The 22,712-nt window shown below is 37.7% G+C and overlaps 2 protein-coding genes across 10 annotated transcripts in view; one reads left to right on the forward strand and one right to left on the reverse strand.

Annotated features, from left to right (window-relative positions):
* The first annotated feature begins 6,211 nt into the window (after nucleotides 1-6,211).
* Nucleotides 6,212-9,729, forward strand: LOC129727269 (protein spartin). 7 transcript variants are annotated; one of them, XM_055684928.1, is made up of 2 exons: nucleotides 6,212-6,479; nucleotides 7,528-9,729. In XM_055684928.1, exon 2 carries the CDS (start codon nucleotides 7,549-7,551, stop codon nucleotides 9,277-9,279), a length of 1,731 nt encoding a protein of 576 aa, XP_055540903.1. In that variant the 5' UTR covers nucleotides 6,212-6,479; nucleotides 7,528-7,548; the 3' UTR covers nucleotides 9,280-9,729. The 7 variants fall into 7 exon arrangements, with proteins under 7 accessions (XP_055540903.1, XP_055540904.1, XP_055540906.1 ...); XM_055684929.1 differs by having other exon boundaries at nucleotides 6,212-6,470; XM_055684931.1 differs by having other exon boundaries at nucleotides 6,212-6,465.
* An 8,751-nt stretch (nucleotides 9,730-18,480) lies between these two features.
* LOC129727270 (F-box/WD repeat-containing protein 11) overlaps nucleotides 18,481-22,712 on the reverse strand; it is a 71,085-nt gene continuing 66,853 nt past the window's right edge. Inside the window, exons 3-9 of one of the 3 annotated variants that reach the window (XM_055684936.1) lie at nucleotides 22,174-22,360; nucleotides 21,852-22,116; nucleotides 21,595-21,786; nucleotides 21,275-21,537; nucleotides 21,031-21,220; nucleotides 20,727-20,886; nucleotides 18,481-18,582 (exon numbers count right to left, since the gene is read on the reverse strand). In XM_055684936.1, the coding sequence (XP_055540911.1) occupies nucleotides 18,518-18,582; nucleotides 20,727-20,886; nucleotides 21,031-21,220; nucleotides 21,275-21,537; nucleotides 21,595-21,786; nucleotides 21,852-22,116; nucleotides 22,174-22,360 (1,322 nt within the window). In that variant the 3' untranslated portion in view covers nucleotides 18,481-18,517. Of the gene's footprint in view, nucleotides 18,583-18,909; nucleotides 20,887-21,030; nucleotides 21,221-21,274; nucleotides 21,538-21,594; nucleotides 21,787-21,851; nucleotides 22,117-22,173; nucleotides 22,361-22,712 lie in introns of those variants that run through there. The other 2 variants (XM_055684937.1, XM_055684935.1) reach the window with 2 other exon arrangements.

The following is a 22,712-nucleotide window of genomic DNA, read 5'->3' on the forward strand; positions in this document are numbered from 1 at the left end:
CCCTTATCACGAAGTATTCCGGATATCTCTGATCTCAGCAGATATAATTATTTTTTAATGTGGTAGGGTATCCCAAAATAAAATCGATGTTGAAAAAGTCAAGGTGTGCTCAGCCCTAAATTGAAATATAATGTTATTTATAGCATTTTTGTAGACATGTCGACTTTCTAAAAAATTGTTTTCAGGTTGTCCAAACGTGATTCATGAAAAAATGACTTTTTAAGCTACAAAACCCACTCTTCAAGCTCATCAAGAACTGAAATTTTCCTTGCAATGATGAAAATTTACATGAAAAAAGATGTTTAGAAAACAAATGAATTTATGGATGGCTGATTACTTAGTGGAAGGGTTTAAAATTCGGAAAAATCTGCGAAAAAGTTAGAACAAAAATTGGGATTTTTAGTGCCTTCTAATAGAAAACTTAATGTTGCTCGTATTATGTTAGAGATAGAAACATGATGTCTTCGGTAAAATTTCTTGTTCTGAGATAACCTAAAATTTTGGCGAAAACACCTTGCGTCTATCTTATTCTGATTAAAAAGTAAATTTCCCATCTTTTTGCATTGAAAGATGCATTTTTGAATATCCTGAAACTTCGGAACATACCTTAGGGCATCTTCAGCGGTGGTCCAAATCGTTGTTTTGTTCTATTTTTTTGGAACAAACTCAAATTCACTGCTGCACCGGTGGTGTAAATTTTGTTTTATACCAGATCTAAATTTAAAAAATTTAAAACTGGTATACGTTTTGTTCTATTTTCGTCACTTTTTGGAACAAGTAATAGATCGTTCTAAAACCCTTTGTACGCTACCAATAGGTGGGTAAAATGTCATATTTTAATTAAATTTTTTTAACTCATTTCTAGCTATTTCCATTTAAGCGTTTTGCGAGTGTTGGGGAATAAACAAAACAAAGATTTTGATGACAATTCACAATTCATTTTTGTGGGTTTTTTGAAAAAGAAAATGAACCCCGTAAGAGGCCAGAAAAATGTTCCTTGAAGACACTGAACTGGAAACGTTCAAAATGTAGGCTTGTTTCAATATCTTCAAAACCGAACCCAAGTTTAAAGAACTGCAAGATTCCGAAAGATTGATGAGAAGAAAATGGAAGATAAACATCTACGCGATTAAATATTTTTCGCTATCCTCCGAAGCCCTACTAATAGCAAAAATTTTTCGATCATACCAATCCATCCCGAGAAATGTCACTGACGCTTGGGTCAAACCGTCAAATCCATGAAGTCTTGTGGGTATAAAGTGCCTTGCCAAAGTAATCGTTTAATGTGCGTAAAAATTATCGAATTTTCGTTTGTTAAATATTGAGTGTTTTTTATTATAACAAGTCTCATAAACTGATAACATGGGGTATTGAATTGTTGACAGTATGACAGATGTCAGCGGTTTAAAACAAACAAGGTATACGACACCGGTGCGGAGAACTAAAAGTTGGTCTGTATTAGCTGGTTCTATTCAGGTTTTGCTGGTGTAAATCTAGTATAAAGTTGTTTAAAAAATAGACCACCGCTGAAGATGCCCTTATGGCCATAATCAACATTTGAATCACTATTCAATTAATTAAACAAAAACGGCAAAATGAAACACTGTGCAATGGAGGTATTGAGCTTTTGTGGCATTTTTGTGAAAATAAATAGTTTTCCATCAACTGTAAAAACGCCAATATTTCAACTCCCCGATAAGATATCAAGGATCTTTTTCCATGTAAATTTTCGTTGTGAGTCCCGTTTTGCAGTAAATATTTCAGTTCTTGATCAAAAAATTTTTTTGTTCACTTTTCTGTGATGTTCGATAGGCTCTGTGAGTCGAATAATTGAATGCGATGCTAAGCTAAACTATGGAAAATATTTAAGAACAACCCCACAACAATAAAAAAAATATATGGATAAATGTAGAGATCGAACAGAATTGAACAAATTGCAAAAGAGTAGCTTGTAGCTTAAAAAAGTCATTTTTTCATAAATCATATTAGTGTGGGACAAAAAATAAATGTCCGTCCTAATGCACTTTTCATGTTTTTTATAAGTGCTATACTGCCGGTACCCGCATAACTGTCCCATATTGATTTTTATCACCTTTAAGTTAGCATCGGGAATCAACTTAATTGTTATCATATTTTCCAAAAAATATTGATATTGATGTTGCTTTTACGCGCGTTTTGTCAGCGGTTCCGGGCTTTCTGTCAAAACTTTATTAAAAAATTGAGTTCAGAAACGTCTCGTAAAATGATCTATTGATACGTTTGTGTGGGAAAACATGAAAAAAGGCAAGCTGTATTTTCGAGCAATATTGAATGTACCCGCATGTTCCCATATTGAAAGTACCCGCATTACAGTCATAGTGCACAGTAGTAGTGGTACAAACTTCGAGCCTATAAAGTTATTATTATATCTGATAACTTCAATCTTATAGTGGCTTAGACGTTGCCTAACACAATTGTATGTACTTGTGTATTTGTATGTGTGTGCGTATATACGGGAGCATGCGTAGAGGGTATTTCTGTAACCCAGTTTGGTGGTTCTGCGTAATTGTTACTCTTTTGAAATCCATCTTACAATGGGAAATCCATCGTGGGGGAAAAATAAGCTTTTCATGTACCTTAAACCGGTGCGAGATTGTGCCACTGTTTCCAATGCTGCAAAAGCGTTATCGGAATTATTTTGACTCAAAAAAAAATCGATTTTAGTGCATTAATGTCTTTCTCAAACTTCTTTAATTATTTCAAAAGATTTTGTTAAAATATTGTTATTTTATTAGATTTGGTTAAAATATTGCACTAACCAACTAACAGATAACTACAAAAATATCTGTTAGCAAATTTGTGCAATATTTAAATACCAATCTTAAATAACTAAAAAAGTATATGAGATAAAAATAAGCTTTCTTCGGTGGAAGGTTCTCAGAGTATTCTATAGAGAATTCTGCAAAAGTCCATTTGAATAGGCAGATAAAAGTATGTAGCAAAACAGCGCCAAGAAGTTGTTTCTTGCAAGAAGCTTCCACTCCACAGTTATTTTTAAAAGTTTGAGGTAATTCTCCACCCTAAAACCTTCAGTGGAAACCTGTTTGAGTTGTTTTTTAGAAAATAACATGCAAATTTTTATTTCCCCATCATCGGTTATGAAGCTGCTTGCTGGAAATCTATGCGACCTTTTTGTTCTATAACTTGCTTGATTTGGTCAACGTACGATCGATCTTTGCATTGATTTAGCCTGTAATGAATGACATTCAGCATAAACTGGAAGAAGTGTTCCGCTTGCGTATCCAGTACGTGAACGTTCTTCTTAATTCTTTGAACGGAACCGACAAATTCGAGAACTAGTGGTATTTGGCGCATTGAAGAATGAGAGAACTCTACAGTAGAATGTGTAGCTAGCTTTTAATTCAGGATGCGTGTCTAAATATTGTTGGAACATTTGCTTAACGGTGATGTCTGTCGGTAGGTACAGTCTGTTGAGCGCATGTTCACGGCGGTGATGAAAAGCGATAAGAATAAATTTCAAGAATCTTGTTTTCATGCTAGTGTGTTGTACATCTCGTTTTTATAGCCAAAAAGCTCGATATATAGTTATGATATCTTCCTTAGGTATATTATCAGAACAGCTTATCCGGCACCCGCATGGTGTGAAGTTTGATGGATGAGCAATACGACGTTTCTTAAACAAGACAGCTTTACGCTTATCCTGCAGTGCTCTTCCCAATAACTCTCCGAAACACCCGAGTAAATGCCATCTCTGCTACTTTCTAAATCCACTGAAGGCTATACGGCAGCTATAACATCGTCAAACTGACCGGAATGTTGATCACCTCTCTCATCCGTATCACTATCACATCCATACTAAAGCTGCTAAAGCTAAAATTATTAACACCATAAAATTAATTACCAAAAATTGAACACAACTATCACCCACGTGTTCGATAAATGAAGACGAGGACGAATGAAAACAATGCAATTTAAAATTTCAGGGCTTGCTTTTACCAGAATTTAGTTTACCTTGGTGGTAGACAATTAAGGGTGTGCGGAATTTCTCGAGTTTTTCGAAATTTATCGAAATTGAGAACACATTTTTTCAACAAATAATATCATCTTATGATTTCTCAACCAATTTTTCTGCTGTCATAACCTCTAATTCAGGTCTGGAGTTGCTTCTAAGTATCAGGCCTTGAAAAATTTAAAAAAATCTAGGGTTTACTATAGTTTTCTTAATTTCCGGAATTTTCTTTAATGTTTTTCATTTAAGTATTCTCTGAACACCTCTAAACTTTCTTTTTAAATACGAAGCGACGAGAAAATTGGCCTAATATTCATAAATTTTAGTTATTTTATGCAGAATTCCGTTAAATTAAAATTTCGTTAAATTTCGGAAATCTCGAAATTTCGCACAGCCTTATAGACAAGTAGCAAACGTATTCTTGACAATGATTATCTTATTATCAATGATATTGATGATTTGAAGACAAGAAATTTACATATTGTCCTTTCACAAAAAAATTAGAATGCAGGGTATTTTTAAGAAAAAGAAGAAGCAACACCCGCAACTGACAGACATCTCAAACACTGGTAAAAAAGTGCTGTAAGGAATAGCACTCGATATACGTTCAACTGGGGATAGTTAAATGTTCGTAATTGAAATACAAAAATATCCGAATAAGTTTTATTCTCTACACCTCATTAGTTAATTTGAGTCTTTTTCATTAAGCAGACAGTATATGAAGTAGAGAGAACGAAAACTTACTCAGGAACTTGCGTGTTAACGGGAAAAAGCCGTTGTTAAAAATAGAAATTCAGTTCGAAAAATAGTCTTTTTATTTGTTTCTTAGGTTTTCGTTTGTCTTGATCGAGCAAAGAATATCATATTCATCATCAAAGGAATGTACCATTTATTGCCATCAGCGATGGGCACCATTTCGCCTGTTTTTAGATCGATTAGTGAATATGATACGACAACATCGGGTACGGGTTTGTTTAAGTTGGCATGCTTTTGGCGATTTGATGTATTTATCACAACAATGCCATGATATATCAAATAAAAGTCGTGGGACAACTATGTCTATAAAGCTCAATTTTGAAGATGCAGGAGACAGACAGAAACGATGCGCTGTACACTTTTGCGGTACTGGAAAACATCTATGTTAACTCAGGAAACAAATTTTCAAAAAAAAAGACTTTCTGAAGCATAGAAATTCTTCTGGAACCAACAGAAGTTATGGGGAAACTAGGCCTTCGAATTTCGTTTAGCGGTAGGGCTCAGAAGCTTCGGTTTTTCGAAAAATGTCCTCAATGGTAAAAATAAATTAAAGCTGAAAGAGTTTCCCAGCTGAAAAATATATAAATATTTTTTTTTTACCACAAAAGGTCAAAATAATGGTCGCAGTGGTCCAAATCTTACAAAAAAAAAACACTAGATTTTAACGTTTATTGCATCTCTAAGGAATTTGGCATCACAATTTTTTTTTATCGAACATTTTTTTATTGATAAAAAAGTATAATTTTACCCGCACGACTTCCCGAAGTCCGATTGTGCTGGAAATTAGAATAGTGACTTCTTTCGAGAAGACGAAACTCTTGAGCCGTACCTCCAAATCTCTGAACGAAATTCAGAGGTCTTTTTCCCATATATCTCATCGACACATTTTTTTGTTGAGGTTTTAACCGGCGGTCATTCACCAGTCAATGAAAACTGTATTATATTGCATACTGTTTAAGCAACATCAAATAATGGATTATAACTAGTTTATTCGTAGAACATTCTGATTGCAAACCATATCAATGCGGCTCTGCTGCATAGTCGAGGGCAAGGAATCAAGGCGGCTTCAATGCTATTCAATTTCAATTGAAGTAAATTAAGAGTGCATACGCTTTGACAAACAAGTTCATGAGTCGCATTATTATCGGTGCTGTCTGAGATTGTCATTTTCGGTTATCAGTTGCGGTTGTCAGTTAGAGCGCAAAACTCTAATTTTTCTCTGAAATCACAATATATGAAGTATTGTGAATAGGTCATGATGAACTCAAATCAACATCACGTAGAATTTGTGTGAAAATGACGGTGAAAATATTTCCATAACTTTTCCGGTAACTATAAAAAGAAAAAAAAAATTCGAGTGTAGATGAAGTCAACCCTGGAATCCCTGGAATGCTCACAGACAATAAATTTCAATGATTTCTTGGCAACCTTGCCTCATGGTACAAAAGAAAATGTCAACAATCGCAACATCGACGTTGATTTGTGAAGAGATAACAGCAAAAGGCAGTCAACAAAATCTGCTGTTGAAATCAAGTGGATCATTTTACAATAAGTTTACGTATTGAAAACCCAACATTGCAAAGTCCGACTAGAAATTTAGTGATTATTTATGCAACCCGAGTGAATCTCCAATAGCTATAAGTGTTCCGTTAGTGAAAACTTATAAAATCCTGCATCTAAAGTAAAAAATCAATATATCAGTTGGGTGAATACAGCAAGTATTCTGTTCAAATAATTACCTTTTATTTTTGACTGTAATCATAACTAACCGTTGTGAAATAGTTAAATGCCAGCAAGATTTTAAAATAAACAGTGAATCATCTGGCATTTGTTTGGCTTCATCATCCGTACATGTTAAGAGATCAACTGTGTTCATTTTTTTCATACATACATTCTAGCTTTTCTGCGTTTAATATCTCTACCGGTTGCTGCAACTTAACCTTTTTACGAGGCACGTAGAGTAACTCGTACAAAAAAAGCTTAGCCAATGATGAGTAGCCTTATGATAATTTGTTTACATTCCCCAATATCATTGCACAGAGCTATTAACGCTAATGAAGTTTCGACTCTTTGAAGACAGTTGAATATTAAGAAATTAATTTGCGTAACGTAGTTCTATCTGTTCACCCGTTGGGTGAACAAGAAAACACTTGTTGCTTCACTAATTCATGCCACTTTTGTGTTATTCTTACCAACACGATTTGTTGGCTTAACCATTTCTCCTATCCAATGTGTATGACTATTTGATTTTTATTTTAGTATCTACGTACTTCTATGAAAGAGTATCAATCAATTATTTCTTTATTCCCGTATAACACATATAATTGTGCGCAGGATTTTTGTTAAGGATGGAGGAATAACAGAATAACGCAATAGTGATATTAACCAGGAAAAAAACCGAGCCTTTAATTCGAATTTATTTTAGTTAATTTTAGACGCATTGATATTTCTTGAATTTTTGACTGATGGTGAATCGTTAAGTATTGTGACTCTCAATACCCATGCGTATGTATGCGAGTCAATTGAAAGTTTTGATAACTAATATTTTTTGTGAGCGTCTTTCAAAGCTAAGCTACACATTCCTTTCATTTGTAAAAGTTTCTAACAGTAGGTACCTACTAACACTGAATAAACCTTATTTTCACCGAAAATGTACTCAAAATTAAATTGCAATCTCGGTTCGTAGATGAGATTTCTTCCACCGGCAGATTAATTACTTTACCTTTTTTTTAAACTACCTCTCGCTTTGCACATAATTGCAGAAACCAACCGACCGGTAAATTATGTTTGCGACTAGCTCACAGCGGCAATGGGCTCGTACGTTTGCCTGCATCAAGAGCGCCCACGACAACGCCTATCGGATTATCGAGCGAGCTATCAAGTTTGAGGAACACGAACGGCCGGACATGGCACTCACCAGCTACAAGGAGGGTATCAGAGCGATTGACGAAGCCCTCGCGATTCCGGTGGAAATTTCCGAAGACTTTCAGAAGGATGAGAGCTGGCAGTCGGCGGTACGAATGATTCATAAGATGAAATGCACTCGGGGGGAAGTGCTGCAGCGTGTCGGACAGCTTGCCAGCAAAATAGACCAGCGGGATGCAGCAAACGACAAAAATGGTATGGAGTCCATCACGACCGAAGGTCAAGTGTTAAGACCAAGAACGTACACCGAATTGGCGCAGGCGCTGCGTGATATGCAGAGTGGTGGGGACGAAGTTGGAGAAACGAGTAGTTTGGAACTGTTATTTTCATGCGACGGGGTGAAGATGTACTACATAGAACCGGATGGTGTAGTTTCGAGGGCACTGGAGGACTCAACACTGCGTATCATCAGGATTGAAAAAGATGACATCCGGAAGCTAGAAAGTACTGTTTTCGTACAGGTTATACCGACTGTAGCTTGTGCACGGATTGAAAACGCTGAAGAACCGCTTTTGGAACGAGGAGTTGAAGCCAGAGAGGGGCTTGTCGTTGTAAGTGAGATAGAAGAACACCGCGAAGTCGATCCGTCGTTTATCTATCCGTTGATTCCCGGGGTGTCACCGTGCTACCGTACGGAATACGGAGCTTTTATTATACCAGATTTAACAAGCGAGAATGGTCGCACAATTGGACTTATAATTCCACCTGACGCCGATGATGTAGTGCTGGAGATTTTCGTGGCTTTTCTCCATGGCATTGTAACTCAAGGTGGAGGTTTTCAGTTCGGTGCTCCAAGACCTAGGCGTAGCACCAGCGCAAACGTATCGGCCAACATTATCAAGGGTGCTTTCTACGTCTCGAAAGGTTTGATAAAAGGTGCGGAAAAAACCGGCGAATTCATTGCCTACAGCACACCGTATATCATATCCAAAATTCGAAAAACTCCCGACGAAGCACCTGCCCAAGTGCCTGGTAATGTAAAAACGGGAATAGAAATCGCTAAATCCGTCAGTGGAACGGCAGCAAATGTAACAAGCTACGTGGCAGGAAAAGTGGGTACAGCTACCATGGCATTGGGACGCTTTCTAGCCCCTCACATCCAGAAGCACGGTTCAAATCTACTGTCCTATAGCACTGGCATGAGCGCCGAAGATGCTTCAGATAAAGTCCAGGGAGCACTAACCGTGTGTGCTGGTGCCGTGGAAGGTTTTGGAACAGTTTATGATGGGTTGGAAAAATCCGCCTCTATTTTGGGGGCAAGCCTAAGCAACAGTACCGTTCAAATTGTGCAGCACAAATATGGTTCGGAGGCGGGTCAGGTCGTAGGAAGTTCATTGGACACAGTCGGTAATGTCATAAACGTGAGCCACAACATGAATTATATAACGCCGAAAGGAATTGCCAAACGGACGGCAAAAAATGCCGGCAAAGCACTGGTTGCCGGCTACAGACCACCGATACCAGAAGTGGATCTGATCGCTGGGGAAGGTTCTTCGAGCGGCCACATAATGGAACCACAGCAGCGGGTAGTGCCTGCCGCCGTTCTCTATCCAGATCTGTCCGGATTAGCTGAGGAAGTACGGAAATAAGTTTAAGAAGATATGAATAAGGAATAACAATGACACAAAGTTGATATTTGCACTCGATTGTAACACTGATATAATATGGTTCCCACGCTTAGCGTTTGTTTATACAAAAATTTTGATACATTTTATGACTAGAAGCATTGTAGTTATTACTCCTGCACCTGTGACGGTTTTTGTTAGCTTTAAACATATAACAACCAAAAATATTTTGTGGTAGTTTAGAACAACGATATAAATTTTTAATAGCATTAAAGCAATTGTCTTAGTGGGGAGAACTATGTCTCATTTTGTTAAAATAGGCAGACAAATACTCTTGAGTCTTGACAAAGCGAAATATTTACAAACCAAAAGAAATCTCAACTTCTGATATTTAAAGGCAAAACAAATAACTCCTGAAATTTGCAATCTCAAATGTGACTATAGAAGTATCGTAATAAATCTATTTACTATTCATTTATCAAGTCCTAGTTTACGTAAGTGCGTATATCACTCCTCTTTAAAATAATTCATCGAAGGAAAACGTAAAACTTTCAGCTGCTCTAACATTTATGGCAGTTTAGTTCAACCTACTGACAGTTGAAATATTTTTTCTGCTATAAAAAACAAAAGTTAACGGAACGTCAATGATATTCACAAAAAGTTACAATTTTTCAAGACACTTTTTACTTGTAGAACACAAATTAAACACGCCTGTCTTTATTAACGGTTAACAGTGTACCCTTCAAATAACGAATTATCTTCTTCATGGCTTCCCAATGTTGGCGACCTGGACTGGAAATGAACTGACTAACAGCAGTCTGGACGAATCACCTGAGCCACGAAAGACAGACACCCAATCATTTCCTCGACTTCTTTCTAATACTTTGGTCCCATTGATTTAACTAGTTGTATACTTGGTTCTGAGGGCATAATTATCCCAGCGTGCATATTGTTTGTGTAGCACATGGAACAACTATGCTTGGAACGGCAGTGCTACGGTCATACCAAAACGTTTAACAATCTCCTCGATGTAAACAGTTTTTCTTCTGTTTGATTCCTTGTAATTCGGATACCCAAACAGAATTTGACTTCACCGAGATCCTTCATTTTGAACTGCTGACCCAAGTTTTGTTTCAAGTCTCGATCGTCGGTGGAGATCAAAAAATCATCAACGTAGACAGTAAAGAACATCAGTCTACTTTCGTGAATCAGTGCAAGCAACGATATACTGAACTTCTGGAGAACACTATCTAACCGCGCATTCCATACACTGCATCACTGCTTCAGACCAGAGAGTACACCTCATCGTAATCGAGACCTGGGCTCTGCGAGTACCTTCAGCTAAAACCACTACATCTAGACTGGTTTCAAATTCACCACTCTCCGGATGACAACGTTTTGAATTTGTTCGCCGTGAGCACCACCTTGTATACACGCTTGCAAATAGTGCTAACAGACAGTAGGTTGATTCTATAGAAACTGTTCCCATCGCAACGACTCCCATGTTACTATTGTTTGCTGTTCCGATCAGATGACCCATGGCAACCGTCAATAAAATTCTAGTCTGCTCGCGCCATATTGATGGTGGCGCCGGAATCGAGATACCACTTGTTGGTCCTAACGTCTCTTATAGCGAATAAACTGCCCAGTAGGGTGGAGCAAAGTGATAAATTTTTCAGAACCAAGTTTTTTCGGTTCCATTTGGGATTCCAAACAATCCTTAATTTATCGGAAGTCGATTGGTTGTCTCCGCTTGGCGCATTGCAGCTCAATGCAATGGGAAACTGTTTTTTTTTTTTTGTATTTTACATTCTAGAGACCAAATGGAACATAAAAACATGGTTCTGGTTTTGTGTTATCAAGTTTCATTTTTCCCATATAACGACGCCCCATTCTACTGCTTAGTACTTTCGACTTACCAGCCTTCATTGTCGAATTTTTGGTATTGGGACACTTGGCTGCAAATGGCGTTTTGCGTTTCTTCCTCGAAACCGAATCCCCCTGAGGCTGCCGTTAGGCATTGCTTCAGAGAGAGGGGCGAGTGTGCTTTTTGCACGCCCTTATTCTTTTTAACGACTTGGTTGACTTCGCAAAAGCAGAGTTAGCCTTCACTGGCATTTCGATATATGTTCCATCGATTGGTGCCTTGCAGCGGTGCCCTCCGCGTCATAGGTGACTCCGCGTGCCCAAACTTGTGCGAGTACTGTCTAAAGCAGCCATGGCCTGACAGTATCTGTTTTCCCCATGGCGCCTCTCGATCCATCCGGCTATCTCCGGGATGAGTCGGTGCGTACATCTACCTTTGGTAGAATTAGACCATTCCTGCTGCCACCTGGCCATCGAAGTTCTGGTGGTCCGTATACCTCTTGTGTTACGTTGGTCGAAGCACTCTTCATCTTCTTTAACAATGATGCTGAGAGACATGCCAGCCAGCGACCCTTAGGCAGATGAGCCTGTACCCAACGCTTTCGATAACACGGATCCGCAACACCTGAGGTTGCCACGCTAGCTAGCAGTTTCCGCTTACGTTCAAATACCGCCTAATTTGGCATCATGTGCGATATTGCCGCTATAGTCGTGGAAGCTTTCTTGTAGGCATAGTCGACGTGGTTTCCAAATGTGAAAAACCGACCATTACCTCCAACAGCGTCAGGGATCGCTTTTAGGTGATAGTGCATCCACCGGCATTAATCGACGTCTTCTGTTCCGATTTGCGGTTGTGCACTACGATGACCTCTGTCTAATGGTGCGCTTACTCCAGTTTCCTGGAGTGCATTCAATCCTCCACTACGCGTATGCATAATGCGGTTTTCAACTCGACCTCGCTGACTGACTCACCGTAGACTTCTGGAGTTATGTCGTCTGCAAAGCCCACAATCACCGCTCCTGGTGGGAGCTCAAGCTTCAGCCCAATCCGCACGAGAGTCACAAATGAAATAGTTCTTTCTTCTTACAATTGTCACGTGAATGTCTTAAAAATAATATAGAAACAGTTTTTGTAATCGAGTAACTGTTACTTTTTATAGAAAAATTTGTGCGAATTTTCTCACAAGAGACACTAAAGCAATGATTAAAAACAAATATTTAATTTTTTTGTCTCTGTGGCAATTGAACTACAATATATATATATATATATATATATATATATATATATATATATATATATATATATATATATATATATATATATATATATATATATATATATATATATATATATATATATATATATATATATATATATATATATATATATATATATATATATATATATATATATATATTTTGCTCTGAAGGGTCACAGATAACATTATTTTTCTTTAGAAACGAAAGTATTTTTTGTCAGTAAGTGGTCACGGTGATAATTTGAAGTACGAGTGACATTTTGTCTTAGAATAGTCACCAAGTCATTAAGAAGTACGGGTAAATTTCTCTGGTAAATTCATGGTGACTTTTGATAGCAATAGTTTCCTTAATTAGTCACTGTGACTCTCATAAGAAAATATATGTCAGAAGTTTTGTTAAAAGAATATGTGACATTTTAAAACAAATATAAGTTATTAACATTGTCACAGTGATTTTGGCAATCATCTTTTTTGATTTAAATAAATATCAGAAAAAGTAAACATCGGGCTTTGTCCGACAAATGTTACTATTAAGTCACCGTGAATTTTTAAAGGAAAAGTATATTAAATGTGAATGTGGCGGAATTTGGTTAATTATCCCTTTTCAATCAAGTAACGAAAGAAGGATTACTTCATTTTATTAAGGTCACATATTCCCTTAAACTAACGTTCGATTAATATTTTCTCAAGAGCCCTCATATTAAGTAATTTTTCTGACGAATCAAGATAGGATCTATGATCGTTATCGAGAAGAATGCATCATTTTTTACGGAAGCCACCAAGAATAATTGGTGACGAACACCTAAAGTTCGTTGACTCACTAAAATGGAGACGATGATTGCTAAAATCGGTGAAAGTGTGTATTGTAAAATCAAACCATGATATGATTCGGACGTTTTCCTGGAAAACGTTCATAAATTTTGTAATTAGGTTTTAGCAAGACTTACATATGAACAGACATTTGCGCGAAAAGAGCAACAAATTTAATTTTTCGTGTTTCTAGAATATTCGAAATTTCACTAATGCAATCTAACACCTTATTTTTATGAGGGCGCATGAAAATTGTAAGCGGTAGGCCATATACTTTTCCCACGAAAATGGGATTGAGTGTTAAAATCGCTCTTGGCGTTTATCGCAATTTGCTTTATGTTTTTATTTATATGTACACAGTTGATCATTTCATCGGCGACATAAAAAAAATCTGAAATTGCAATGTTCGGGATTTGGTCACGAATAAATTATTTTATTTTGAAACTTTGTCACGAAAAATATACATGAATGTTATGATGAAAACAGCACTCGCGGTGATAGTTAAAAAAAAAATAGAAACGTTTCTGGTTTCTCCTATAAATATCACCAAGTTGAAAATATGTAAATGTGAAATATTTCTAACAAACCACTTTGTGACAATTGCCAAAAGTTTGTACAAGGCTCTATGCCCCGTCTTCTCGACGCTTTTTCAGCATTCCTGACCATTTACAGAACATATTCTTCATACGAAAATGAATCTTCTCTTAAAGGTCACCAACATGTCATTTGTGCGGACTGGGAGCTCACTGTCATACATAGCATTCCACAATACCGGACCCAGGATGGAACCTTGCGGTACCCCTGCGGTATTCGGGACGCATTTATGACCCTCGTGCCCTCGGCAGTCTGTCGCTTTCACTTATCCGGAAAGATGTAATCATCTAAGCATCATCAACTTTACGTCCAGTAGAATTTTTGCCTTTATCGCGTCCGCCGTTAAGACCGTTCCAGAAGCTTCGTGACCCACGATCATGGGCTCGTACTGATCAGGAATCATCCATCTTAATCCCAACGGATGCGAGCTCGTAGCTCATGGTTATCAGTTCGTCAAAATACGCCTCAACGTTAGTGCGGTTGATCAGGCGAACCGACGTGAACTTCTGAAATAATCCGATTTTCCTGATCAACGCCTTCATTGCGTTGGATGTATTCTGCATTAGGATGTAATAATAGCTCTTCAGACTCATGCAAATCGTGGCAAGAGCCTACTTCTCACCTTCGGGAACGCCTTCGTCATCACCGTCAAATGCAGACCAGCTTCCTCTGTGGAATAAAATCAACCGCATCGCAAAAGACAACGTCGAATAATTCTCCCTTCCTCGTAATTTTTTTACTGCCGGTAACGCCACGGAACGTTTGCTACCTCGAACGCTTCAGCTTCAGTGCCTCTTCCGTTGGCATCTCCAGCTCCAGCATCTCACTTGTAAAGTACAAATAAAACACATCTGCCTTCATTAACGGTTAACAGTGAAATGAATGTTTATTTTTTGATTGGTAGACCTTGTTAGGGTAGGTGTGCCAGTAATGGTGGGTGTACCAGTAGTGGTGGTATACCAGAATTTGGCGTGATTAATACATTTTCCGGGATAATTTTATATTATCAGATAATTTGTATTGATTCTGTGGAAATATGTCTACGATTTGGTTAACTATATTGGCTTGAAATCTCATCCAAACACTTCTTGTTTATTAATTCATTCGAGAGTTAAAAAAACAGCAAGATTCTTACGAAATTTGTAACGTTACAGTGAAATTTCGTAGCTTGAAGAAATATCAATGTAAACACGATTTCTGTGGCAACAGTCTTTGTAGAACTGTTCTTAATTATTTTTCTTACCATAATCAATCGAAAAAATCACAAATAATCATCAAAATACTGAATAAATTGAAACTCCACTATAGGAACAATTTTAGTACCCCAGTTCCAGTAATAGTGGTAGTGCTTCAGCCAACATTTGAGGTTAGGTTTGTAACTGAGCAGATGTAAACAAACTTTGGTGCGCGAGCTACTCTCGTGTGTAAATTTGATTTTGGTTCACTCAATACAATCCGTTATACATTTTAATATCATAGGTAAGCTTCTATTCTACTTTGCACCAGTGGTTGTTACCAGTCATGCTTTTTTCAGAATGCAGCAGCAAAAGAAAAAACGTCACCAGGTATCATGTTCGTACACTGAAGAAACCAGTGCCGAGTGCCTAGAAAGCATCAAATGCGGTGAAAGAACGATTTACGGTGCGTCTAGGCACTACGGGATACCTGAGTCAACGATCCGTTTTCGTCTGAGTGGAAAATGGAGTATTCATTTTTCATTTTTCAAAACTTTTTTAAACTCAAAGTGAATAATTATCACGGCTTATGCTATCTCTCAGCTGGTCTTGAGGTACGATGCTGGCCTAGCGAGCCAGTTGTCGTAGATTCGATTCTCGGCCCGTGAGAAGACTGTTAGTGTCAGTAGAATCGTAGCGCTAGCCTATGTATAAAAACAGAAGGTCAAGTTCCAAATCGAAATGTAACACCAAGGCTTTGCTTGTTTTATGCTAGACGTTTAACCACGGTGAAGAAAGAGGCCTAGGATGCTATCTCAGAGCATCAAAAAAATTAAATCGCGACTACCACCATTACTGGCACATTTTCCACTATTATAGTAACATTGCCTCCATCACTGGTACATGAGATTCGTTTAAAATTATTCATTTTTCATACATACTTCAGATCTTCCTGATTTGCCTCCAGGATGCACAAAGTCATTGTTCTGCGATGACACAAGCATTTCCGTAAAAGGAAAAAGCCTTCGTGTCATATGCAGTCGATTGCAGAAAAGTTTAGATATTTTTTCTTCCTACTTGCAAAAGTGGAAAATCTCTCTCAATGCTTCTAAAACTCAAATGATAATTTTTCCGCATAAGCCTAGGGCGTCTTTCCTCAAGCCAAACAATAATCACGTTGTCAAGATGAATGGGGTTATTTTAAGTTGGTCCGACAAGGTTAAGTACTTGGGACTAATTTATGATAAAAAACTTATTTTCAAAGAGCACATTGAGAGTATACAAGCCAAGTGCATCAAATATACGAGATGTTTATATCCTCTCATTAACAGGAATTCTAAACTTTGTTTAAAGAACAAACTTTTGATTTACAAACAAATTTTTAGACCAGCAATGCTTTATGCTGTACCGATCTGGTCAAGTTGCTGTTCAACAAGGAAGAAAACGCTCCAAAGGATTCAGAATAAAATTCTGAAAATGATTTTGAAGCGTCCTCCTTGGTTTGGTACACTCGAATTACATAGACTTACTGGTGTTGAACCATTAGAAGCTATGTCAAATAAAATTATTAACAATTTTCGACAAAAATCGTTGCAATCCTCAATTGCTACGATAAGCTCTCTTTATAGCCAATAAGTTAGCAATTAAGTTAGTTGTAAGTTTACTTCCCCTTTTCTGACAAGTAGGTTTAAATCCCTACGAATGATAAGTCCTTATTGCGAAAGCAAACAAATCCTAACAATTAAAATTTCAAATTTCTAACAGTGTTGAGAAGTCACCATTTGTGATTGGACACACATACTCATTATTTACTAATATTTATCATAAATACTTAAGCTACTAACAAATCCCCCCTTCTAAAAAAAAAAATTTTTCATACATATTTTGTTTATAACATATACAAACTGTAATTGTGCATGACAATTTATGATATTTCCAATTACACCAAAGTAACATGTGTTGGATATTTGCGATATGAATATTGATATTCTCGTTTTTAAAAAACACTGGTGCTTAAACCCTCCATTACTGGAACACCTACCCTTATGTCCCGTTGGTAATGCATCGAGAAGTGATCACTCAACGCTCCAAAAATTTGTCAGCAATGTTACTAGCTGACCCAGCAAACTTTGTCCTGCTAGATTTTTTCTTTATTTAAATAATGTTGAAAATTCCGAATTGATTGATTCCTTGCGATTTGTTTAAAGTCTACAAATGCATAACGAATCGAATATTGGATACGATAAAAGTCAAAAGACAAATCGTTTGAAATGATTAGTTTTACCGGAATGACAAAATCCTCGCCTTTTGGCTTCTGTGCATCACCTCGATTCTGGAAATATCCGTATGGAGTAGTGTTCGGTCATTTTCGGCTGTTTCCCAAAAACCGGAAGTCGCTATCTTAGAATCCGAAATGGTATCTGGGATCGATTTTGGACTTCTGTACATCATCACGATTACGGAAATATCCATATTGGGTGGTATTTATTCACTTTACACTATTTCCCAGAAGAGGAGAGTCGTTATCTTGGACTTCAAAATAGCATGTGAAATCAATTTTTGGCCTCTGGGTTTCGGATATATTCACATTGGATGGTATTTGGTCATTTTCGGCTGTTTTCCAGACACCAGAGTCTAAGAATTTAAAATAGTGTCTTTGGTCGATTTTTAGCTTCTGTACATAATTTTGGTTCCGGAGATTATGGTGGCGCAAAATTTTCACAATTAAATTCCCTGATTCTCCCTTAAATGTAACATTAATTTTCCTGATATTATTCAGTAATAATCACAAAATAGTACAACGTAGATGGACGCAAGTCTGAAACCCCAGTGAAAAAAGCGTTCGATCGGATATGAAACCAAACAGTAAAGGTACCGCATTAACCTTTTACGCTGAAAAAATCCGTTTTGGCCCGTTTAAAAAAGAATCGTGTCTCGGTTAAAAAATTTTCCCTGATTGTTTTCAGTTTTCTCTGATATTTTCTGGTCGAAAAATGAATTCCCTGATTTTCCAGGTTTTCGACATTCTGAGAGATATTCATATTAAATGGAAATCGGCCATTTTATAAGCATCTACATTCCCGTCCGCATAAACATCGCTAGAGCAACACAGCGTGTGCGAAATCATAGAAATGCTGCTATCACTGTCAACTGATTGGAGCTGAAATTCTCTTCCATTCTCAGCTCGTTCGTTGAAAGTTGAAATTCAAAGATTTCAATTTCAACTGAATATTCTTTCATGACAGTGAAGGTTCGCAGCACTGATAGGGAATAAGGTGGGGTCTCGAACTAACCTAGTAACCTTTTCCGGTCCCTAAAACCCCTATATACAGAATGTCACGCCGATCGGTTCAGTAGTTTCCGAGTCTATATGGATCGGACAGGCAGAGCTGCATTTTCATATATTTACAAGATTCATCATTACTTTCCACTCTCGCCTATTTCGCCGTCTTTTCTGAAGAGGATAAAAACAACCATAAAAAGTATGAAATAGTGTTCACCTACCTGAATCTGTAATGGACCTTTAATCTGTAGAAATTCGTTCATTTCTCACTGAATTCAGCCGTTTTTAATCAATCGTTGTTTCAAATCCGGGCTCGTTTGCTCGTTTTGCAGATATTTCACTGTATAAACAAAAAGTAGAAAGCAAAACGTTTAGTCATAGCGTTGTTTACAACGGAACACATAACAAAATAACTACATACGACATCAATCTCCAATCTAAATGCTTGCACATATCATATATCTATCTATTATTTTATTTGAGATGAATATTAGAATGCAATCGTAACCTATCAGAAAAATTTTGATAGATGATAAACAGCAAAAATCACTCAGAACTAGTCAATACTATATTCGTAATAAAAATCAATTAATGTTAACAATAACTTTTCAGTAGAACTATCACTTTCGGATATATAAATAGATCAATAAAGCAACCGCAAGTAAAATCTAATTTACATATTTCCAGATGAATATATTTTTTCCGGTTTGCTTTTCCCCAACAAGCAGGTTTCATAATTCTTGCGTCCTTTCAACACACACCTCTCTTCCTCATCTATATGCGTCGTTTCATATACATAATAGATTCTCTTGAGTTCAGATCTTTCCGAAGCCAGCACTCCTATAGCTAAGCGGACTATTTCGTTGACGTGCAAGTAAGGTTCGCTTCTCTACAGAGTCGAATGATTTTCAAATATAACGTTACCTAGTTCTGAGAATAAATTCCATGATTTATGATACATCTTTTTTTTTTAATTTTGCACATGTTTACCGTAATCCGAAACGTGAAACGATTAATAGATAACAACTGGTCTGTTATTGTTTTCTCATATCCACTGTACTTTGTTTAAAGGTGTTTTTGAAAGGGAAAATTCTACACGGGTTGACGGTATTTGTGTTTCTATCATTACTATACTATTAGCGGATCAATCTTTATTTCTAGTCGCTCTAGAGCTTCCATAAATTATATTGGTATTACTAATAAACAACAGCGCTTCTTTCGGGACATTCATCCCACGTACAGTTTTCACTCATAATCAAATAGCTATTACTTAAAAAGGTTTAAAATTTATCTAACCTGGCAGGCCGCTGTTTCCTTCCTCTCCACACATACACGACAGTCTGACACGCAACATGCACTCTCGCACAACTTTAACTCCCAATTTACCTGCACAACCTAAGCCTACGGTTTATCAGATAGCATATACGAACAGAACTCTAAATCCACAAATGAAAAAAAAATCGATTCACTAGCAAAGCAAAACGGAGTCAGGCGTAAACTTCCTCAACCGAAAAAGATGGGGTTTGTATTCTCGGAACCTCGGTTGTAATTGGTAGTGAAGAAAGCAATAATTGGAATTTGAAGTATGTAACAACCAAAAAGCATTTTTATGCATGTGAAATAGCTTAAAATATCTTTTAGATTTTGCTACACAATTAAACAATCGCCGGTTTCGGTTTATCCTGATACCTGCTATTGCTACAACTAACATTAACAGTGCAGTGAAGTAATAAACAAACATGCAACCATACATACAAGCTTCCGCAATTGTTTGTTTCGCTATACAAAGCTTAGTAGATTTGTTTTTATGCTGTTTATGCGTCATTCATTCTATTTATTCTGTTGCCACGAGATATTCTCGTGAGTTAACTGAATTTCACGAGCGTTTATTTTCAAATCTGTTATCATTATGAGGGAATACAATCCTAACTCTGGTCGCCATACATGCACGTTTTGTTTCACGCCCTAAATTACATAGGGGTGGCACGATCAGCATCTTTTTTAAGAATGTATTTATGTGTAAGTGTGTGTATGTGTTGCCTGCTCACGTAGATTTTGCTATTGTTTGTCAAACGCGACAGGGTTGACTGGTTTAATATCTATTGTTTTTTTTCTCGAATGATAGCAGTTACACAAACACATGCTTCCGCGCGGTAAATCCTTACGTGATTTCAGCTAATATTTCGAACGATCCCGCGCGCACATGGCATATCTCACCCGTAACCGAAACGTCGTCGTGCAGGAGAGAAGAGAAGAACAAAAATAAGCAATAGGTTGTAGTTAGCTTTGAGTTGTGTTTGTGTGTGTGTGTGTGCATACAATAATTTTCAAAAGAAGATGTTTGTTTACTGCCATGTTTATTTCAATCTAGTTTAGGATTATTTTGCTCGCTGGTTATTGTATCGTTTTAGTATGCATCATCATCATCAGTCTCTTGCTGGGGCTGAGCTCGGCCACCAGCAGCAGCAGAGGCAGAATACTCACGTGATGGACTTCGGCCCACCTGGCCCAGAGCTTGCGTTGTCGTCGTTTCGTCCTTTTGCGAGCAGTTGAGGAAGTCCCATATCAAGATGGTATCGTCGTGGGAGCTACTCACAATTTGAAACTCGTCGAACTGCAGCCGGAAAACTCGGCCCGTATGTTCCTGAAACAAGAGCGGCAGCATTTTTACTATCGTTTCATAAGCTAAATTTATTTTTGGGATCATTTTGGAGCAAATTTACTATTATGAAAGTTTTGCGGATGTGAAGAAAAGGTTTAAAATTACAGGATAAAATCCTCCACTCACCATTAAAGTCTTTAAGCACAGTGTGTTGGTCTGCGCTCGAATGTCTAAGGCAGCTTGGAGATCCCACACCTTGATCTTGCCATCGTAAGCGCCGCTTACGATGCGTTTCGAGTCGAACCGAATGCAGCGGACAAGCTCTTCGTGACCCTCGAGAATCCGCAAACAGGTACCGCACTCAATATCCCAAAGTCTGCAAAAAAATGATGATAGGTAACTATTTCAACTGGGAAGACTCTATCGTTACCTTATAGAATTGTCTGAGCTGCCACTTACAACCAGACGGTCCCGGTACTGTAAACAGGCAATGCCACGCTTGTGGCCATTTAGCGTCCGAACAAATTCGCACGTTGAGGTGTTCCACACCTTGATCGTGCGATCACCAGATGCTGAAACTATATACTTCTCGTCAAAGTCTACAACGTTAACTGCCGCCCGGTGGCCGACCAGCACCCTCCGCAGGGCAATTTCTGTCGGTGATGTCATGTCCCATACGGCGATAGAGCGGTCCTTCAAATTGGAACATGTATTATTTACCGAATTCAACCATTTCATGAACGTTCTTACCTTTGAGCAGGTCACCATCATGCCGTTATTGAAGCGTAAATGCAGCACCGCTTCACAGTGATGTATCAGTGTGTTCGCCATATCACCAGTGTTGACATCCCATACACGGACTGTGGAATCGCTGGAACCACTGATGATTACCTTGTCGTCATACTGCAGGCAGAGGACCGAGCCAGTGTGACCGGTTAAAATCTAGAAAAAGAACAAAAAATCCATTATTCACAATGAACATGAGGAAGCTAATATTCGATGCATACCTTGCAGCAATTCAGCGAATTTCGGTCCCAGATTTTGATAGTATTATCCCTCAGACCGGAAACAATTTTATCATCGTCGTACTGCAAGCAATAAACGCCCTTCGAGTTCTCCGATCGACAGTTTATCCGCTGTAGGTTGTGATTTCCCGTGCGCCAATTGTTTTCGATCGCCTCTATATCCTTCATAATCTTCGGAAACAATTCTCGGTAGAATTTGTGCGGTCGGTGTGTGACGCCCGGGCGCGGTATGAACAGATATTTTATCCTGGAACGATTGGAAATGATTAGAACTATTGTTCCCGCTAATGCCAACATCACTTACCATCCTTTTCGCTCTGCCAGCCCTCGCCAGAGGGAATCCGTGCGGACGTTTCGCTCTATCAGCTTCTTCCAGAGCATACCTTCGGATATAACGCGAGACCATTCTTTGCAGACGCGCTCCGCCCGGCACAACGATTTGGCATCCAGGTAGGATAGAATGTTCTCGGCGACGTGATCCAATCCTTTTGCTGTGGAGAATTGAAGAAGTGTTAATGCTAGTAGTGAAGGTAACTTTTGATCGTTGATGATTTTTATCAGCGTCGTTGTCAACAAAAAATGCTAAAATATTAGGGCTATTTCCCTGGTTGTGAAAATTAGTATTTGACTTTATAGATGAAATATAAAAATTCAAAATCACTTTTTTGTCGTGATATTTCAACAGAACTTTTCTCAGATAATGGGGAAAACATGTTCGAGAATATTTTTAACAGTATATTTCAGCCTGAAGAAAAGTAACAAAAAGAAGTTACTCAATGGTCTTTTTTTTGTTTATAAAACGGTTCTCAAGCGAAAACAAGTTTTTTAGAATAAAAAAATGCT

The sequence above is a fragment of the Wyeomyia smithii genome, chromosome 3 (assembly GCF_029784165.1).
Source record: "Wyeomyia smithii strain HCP4-BCI-WySm-NY-G18 chromosome 3, ASM2978416v1, whole genome shotgun sequence".
Taxonomy (NCBI): domain Eukaryota; kingdom Metazoa; phylum Arthropoda; class Insecta; order Diptera; family Culicidae; genus Wyeomyia; species Wyeomyia smithii.

Bases quoted from the DNA above. Each gene is read 5' to 3' on its own strand.
- LOC129727269 (XM_055684928.1), top strand. From the start codon at position 7,549: ATGTTTGCGACTAGCTCACAGCGGCAATGGGCTCGTACGTTTGCCTGC.